The following is a 6,000-nucleotide window of genomic DNA, read 5'->3' on the forward strand; positions in this document are numbered from 1 at the left end:
GAAATGTGCTCCGATTTTCTACCATGGGCCGAGGGTTCTTCGCCGAAAATCAAGGACGAAAACTTCCTGTTTTAGGACACACTCACTATTTCTTACTTTCCTTTCTCAATTTTTTTTTTAATTTTCCCTCTTTTAACGACTTAAGCCTTACATAATTTTTAAAACTATGTTTATTTTTCACATTATTCGAATCAATAAATTTTATAGACGAAATAAAATATATTATAACACTTTAAAGTTTTATTTAAGAAACTTATTCTTAATTCCGTTGGCTTTTATTGTTGTTTGTCGTCTGTAAAATATAATGTATTCTCAGTATGCAGTAGAAAACGATATTTCACGGTAAAGGAGATGACAATTTTCTAGATAACTTTGTTTATTGTATTGGGTGTGGATAATAGATTTATAAATAATTTTATATTAAAGAAGATTATATCCTTAATATAAGACTTAGTTAACTAATTCGGAGATATTAAAAAAATTAATTAAATTAGTTATTTGTAATAAATATGTATTGTCGTTCCTAGAATATCCTTCCTAATTATGTGTCTTAGCTAAAACTACTATTTAATAAGACCTTTAACATACGCAGCTACTACAAAAGACTATTATGGAAAAAAATAGATAAATATAAAAGATAAAGTCAATTAGAATTTTATATTTAGAACCAAATTAAAAATAAAAACTAATTCTTATATTAAAAACCAGTGGTGGAATTACTTAAATTTATTCCACATATGATGGCTAATACTGTTATATTATATGACTCATGATATATCTTCTTTCCTTCTTTTTTCTTTTTGTGAGGGGATAGAGCGTAAGGCCCATGGGTATTTTCTTCACACTATAAGCAGTTATGATTATTTTTTATATAATCATATTTTCCTAAATTTTAATTATTTCTTTTCATAGTTTATAAATAGCAAGATTTTTTTAAAATTTATTTTACACACACACAAATACATATAGGTTACCATTTTATCAATGAATATAACATGAAAAATTTAGAAAAATCATATTGTATATTAACTGTGAACTATGTGGTTATTTTCCAGTTAAAAAGAGTCTAATGATATTAATGCTCATAAACATTTGTAATGCTGCACTGGCTCAAGGCAGATATTAAAAAAAGTCTGATAGCCAAGCAGCAATAATCTACCCTATTATTACCGAACCTTAATCTACTTCACTTCTTAATAATTAGAAACATTTATGGCGGATTAATTCTCTTCAACTTCAAAACTAATCGAAGACTCCTCCAACTTCAACTTTGGGCAACACAGGTCGTCTTTTCGATTGGCAATTTTATTACTACCTCCGGTCATAATTATAAGAGCTAATTGATTAATTTGAAGAGATTAAGAAAGTAAGTTGAGTTAGTTATTTGTCCTAAATAGGTGTTGTTTTTTCTAAAATATCCTTACTAATCAAGTGTATTGACTAAAACTTTCATTATTAGAAGGGCTACTTTGAAAAAAAATGTATAAATATGAAAGACAAAGTGGATTGGGATCTTATATTTATGATCAAAATAAAAGTCAAACATGATCTTATATTAAAGATCGGAGGTAGTATTATGGATTCTTTCATACAAAACGCAATAAGTATGTTACAAAAAAGAACATGAAGAAGTTCAAAAGTGGGGGAAAAAAAGAACTAAGCTGATCACTAGGGGAAATTATTTCAAATATTAAAAGTTACTATAAGATTTTAAGATCCTTAAGATCTGATATAAACTTTTAGTCTAGTGAATTGGAGTTCAAAGTTTTTTAACATACTGTATTTTTCTTGACCATGTTTGAGTGCTTAGATGATGTAGTTTTTTTTTCTCTTGTTTTGCATTTTGGGAACCAAAACGTCGACGATGTACCTAGAAGCAGTGAGCGATATCGATAATCATTTTGGGTCGGCAATATCGTCACGGATGTGGCGGAGCAAAACGGGGACAAGGATGTCCGGCGAGCTCAACTGCGGCAAGTGACCTTCGGTGGGGGTGATCTCGACGATGGACTTAGCGCCGATATGTTGTTGGAGGTATTCGGAGACGACGAGAGGGACGGAGTGGTCCCTGGAGCTCTGAATGATGTGGCAGGGGACGGTGACGAGGCCGAGAATGTGCCTCATGTCGAACTGGAAGATGGTCTGAGTCAAGCTGAGGGCTATGTCGGGCCTCATGTTGAAGAGGGTTCGGCCGAATTCCTGGACGGCGACGGAGTCCAGATCGCCGCCGACCGCCATGGGAGCAAACCCCGCGCACCATGCTTTGTAGTTAGATTGCATCCCTTCGAACAGTTGGCTCAGATCTTCTTGATGGAACCCTCCGTAATAGTCCGCATCGTTCAGAAGCCTGCACGCACGTTTTCAACTTTTGCTCTGGGCAATTATACATGATAACAGTCGGATAGAGGAATGAGAAAATAAATAAGGAATCTTTTCTTTTTATATATTATTATATATAATTTTTATTGCATATTAGGACATGCATTTAGACATAAATTTGAATTTGGGTACGGTGTCTACTTCTCCTCCCCTGCTCCCTAAATTTTTCCACTTTCCAAATGTTTTTTATGCTTCTTCTCATAATTAGATTCTATATAAAATGATTGATATTTTTATTAAAAAAAATATACTTAATATTTTTTTGGTACAATATATATTCGATTTGCTATTGAACCAGAATTTAGATTCGTGAAAAAAGTGTAAAGAATAAAAATAACCACCCAGATCACCACCTCACTATTTTGTATCAGAATAAAGCGACATAGGGTACAAAATGTAAACCTAAGTATAGAAACAAATTCCTTCTCCTCTTTCCACAAGTAGAAAAATTAATTCATGCTTCTTAATGAATATTTAAATAACGATGGATAATTTTAAGACAAAAAAAATTCCAACGAGCTAGTAGAAGATGAGCTCTTTTATAAGTTAATTTTAATTAATAGGATCTCCGGTCCTTGACCTAGTTGACTAATTTGGAGAGATTAAGAAAGTTAGTTAAATTAGTCATTTATAATAAATAGATACTCTTCCGGTCCTTAATATAGGATCCAATTCTTAAGTTAGTTTTGGTCCTAAATATAAGACTTATTTCTCATATTTATCAATTTTTTCTAAATTACCCCTATGGATACCCCTCAACTATAATCAAGTAGAAGAGTGAGAGAAGGTATTAAGAAAGATAATTATAGTGTTTTAGGAAAAATTTGTCACTTTTTTTATAATAACTTACTAACTTTCTTAATCTAATCACATTAGTAATGGGTCTTATATTAAGGACCGGAGGAGTATTAGTTTTTCTAAAATATCTTTATTAATCATATATGCTTGAACTACTTATTAATACTAACTTCTTAACATATGCAACTATTACTATAGAAATTACTTGAGGGAAAAATATATAAATATTGAAAACAAAGTAAATTGGGATTTTATATTTAGAATTAAATTGAATATGAAATCAGCTCTTATGTTAAGGACATGAGGTAGTAAAATATTTATTACATTATTGTTACTACCTATATCATTTTGCATCTAGGGTTTAACATATATAGAATAATCTAAAAAACAAATAAAGGGACGGTGTGTTTGATGATCAGGATATGCACGTCATTCATCAACCACATCTCACTTTAACTTTATTCATTTGCTCCCTTCTGGCCCCAGTGCGATCATCTTTCTATGTTGAATCGGATTCTCCTCATCCCATACCTCAACATGTGAATGTTATTCTTCACACAACTAGTTTTCTTTCTTTACATTTACTAACATTATTTCAACCTTACAAATATAGTTTCCCTGGAACTTAACCCAAAACCTAACAACAACTAATTGAAAGACACTTAAGTTTAACACGAGATTAATGATATTAGCCAGGTTATCAAATTTGAATCATCATCTAACTGCCTGCCCATTAACTCAATATTTGTCCAATTCCCTTTGGGCAATTAAATCATCATATCAAGCAAGGGCATGACAAGAACTAAACAGTAATAGCATGAAAGTGTATCTTTAATTGGTGGGGACAGCCGCCTTCTCATTATTATACCTAACTAATTAACTCTTCTTCCTTGGACACCCAAAGGAACGAACATTTTCAGGAAATAATTAAACTGGAAAAACCAAAAAAAAAAAAAAGATGGAAACGTATACCTTGGAGTAGCGGAGACTAAGATGAGCTTAGAGAAGAGATGAGGGTGAGAGATGGAAGTAAGGAGGCCGACCATGGAAGAAAGAGAGTGACCAACGAAGATACAGTCTTGAAGTTGAAGCTCTTCAAAGATGGCGATAAGGTCGTAGGCGAAGCCTTGGACGGAGGAATATCGTTCAAAGTCGTAATATTCAGGATTGGTCGTACCAGCTCCAATATTATCATACAGAACCACACGATAATCCTCAACCAGATGAGGTACCAGATGCTTCCACACCGACTGGTCCGTCCCAAATCCATGAGCCAGAACCACCGTCTTAGATCCTTTTCCGATCACCCTCACGTTATGAGCTTCTTCCACCATCCCCATATCGATCGATCCGATGAGTTTAATTTGGAGTTTATGTGTTATAATAGGGTTTGCATCATCTTTTGTTGTTGTTCTTCTTTTCTGGGCTTTTGCTTTGTGTTTCAGTTTCTGTTGGGGGGGATTCGGACATTCGGTGGACGGGGGGTGCATATAAAAGTATGTGTGGACGAATTTCTGAGTTACCAATATCTATACAAGAGAGGAGTAGTTGACAGCATGACACGTGGCATCGTCTATGGGTAGATAAATATTTTTTTTAACAAAAAATCCCACTTTTTTGAACTATTTTTTAAAACCATTTTCTGCCCATGTTTCTATTCGAGTTGGGAATCGTGTTTAGTTTAAACTAATAAACCGAGAAGTTCTTTTTTCAAATTATTTTATATGATCTGATTTATAAATTGATAAATTATAGGAAGGGTTATAGTCACAAAATCCAGAAACATGGGGCAGTTTTTTATTATATCTTTATCAACAATTTCCTAAGATAAATTGGTTATAAGGATATTGGGGTATATTTATCCGATTGTAATTTATATAATCGTGGCAGTTTTTTAAATATATTTTGATTTTATTATATCTTTATCAGCAATTTCCTAAAATAAATTAGTTATGAGGATAGTGGGGTATATTTATCCGATCGTGATTTATATGATCATTGCAATTTTTTATTATATGATCGTGGCAATTTTTTAAATATATTTCGATAATTGGCAGTTTTTAAATTGGTTATGAGGATATTGGGATTTATATAATCATGACAGTTTTTTATTATATATTTAAATATAGTGATTCAATTTTTTATACTATACAAAGAGGTACTAAGTCACGCCCGTGAATTGCATGGGCGCTATACTAGTTACTATATAAAAGTAGGGTATAAAGAAGGATTTAATGAGAGATTGCCAAGTGATCTCACCATGATGCAAATAAATAGGTTTTATTTTTTTATTTTTGTAAAAATTGAAATTTTATGCACACCTCCCCTGTCTATGTGTTCCTCACCCTATCTTGATAAAATTGACAGTTATCTCTCATAATGAATTTGCCACTTATCTCACATTATTTCTATTTAAATTATTTTAGTTGAGTTGTTATTTACATTTTAGAATTAAAAGTTATCTTAAAAAATATCTTAAATTTAAAGTTAACAAGAGTTATTTATTCCAAAAATATTTATTGTTTATTCTCATTTGAATTGCATGAAATAACTTCCTTGATTCTGAAAATCATGGCAAATATAACTTAAATGTGAAATTTACATTAATTTTAGTGTTAATAAATATTTTAAATTTTAAATTAAATAATACAAAAATAATATAACTTCCCAATCCTATTAACCTATTATCTTTTTAACTAGACAGTTTTAACAATTTAAAAAGATATTTAATTTCTCTCTCATACCTGCTTGTTTTTCTTTATTGGTTGCTTTTTCAATAATTTTAAATAGAAAAATATGTGTGAGCATTATTTTATAGATGAG

The 6,000-nt window shown here is 31.4% G+C and overlaps 1 protein-coding gene across 1 annotated transcript; it reads right to left on the bottom strand.

Annotated features, from left to right (window-relative positions):
* Window positions 1-1,580: 1,580 nt before the first annotated feature.
* On the bottom strand, window positions 1,581-4,604 carry LOC114751847 (probable esterase KAI2). The gene is made up of 2 exons (XM_028940536.1): window positions 4,150-4,604; window positions 1,581-2,347 (listed from the first exon to the last, which is right to left on the bottom strand). Exons 1-2 carry the CDS (start codon window positions 4,515-4,517, stop codon window positions 1,897-1,899), a joined length of 819 nt encoding a protein of 272 aa, XP_028796369.1. The 5' UTR covers window positions 4,518-4,604; the 3' UTR covers window positions 1,581-1,896.
* Window positions 4,605-6,000: the final 1,396 nt, after the last annotated feature.

Source organism: Neltuma alba, unplaced genomic scaffold (genome assembly GCF_004799145.2).
Source record: "Neltuma alba isolate B1F8T4 unplaced genomic scaffold, ASM479914v2 tig00007130_pilon, whole genome shotgun sequence".
In the NCBI taxonomy this organism is placed as follows: Eukaryota; Viridiplantae; Streptophyta; class Magnoliopsida; order Fabales; family Fabaceae; genus Neltuma; species Neltuma alba.

Bases quoted from the DNA above. Each gene is read 5' to 3' on its own strand.
- LOC114751847 (XM_028940536.1), bottom strand. From the start codon at position 4,517: ATGGGGATGGTGGAAGAAGCTCATAACGTGAGGGTGATCGGAAAAGGA. The intron at 2,348-4,149 runs GTATACGTTTCC...ACGTGCGTGCAG, and splicing joins TTAGTCTCCGCTACTCCAAG to GCTTCTGAACGATGCGGACT.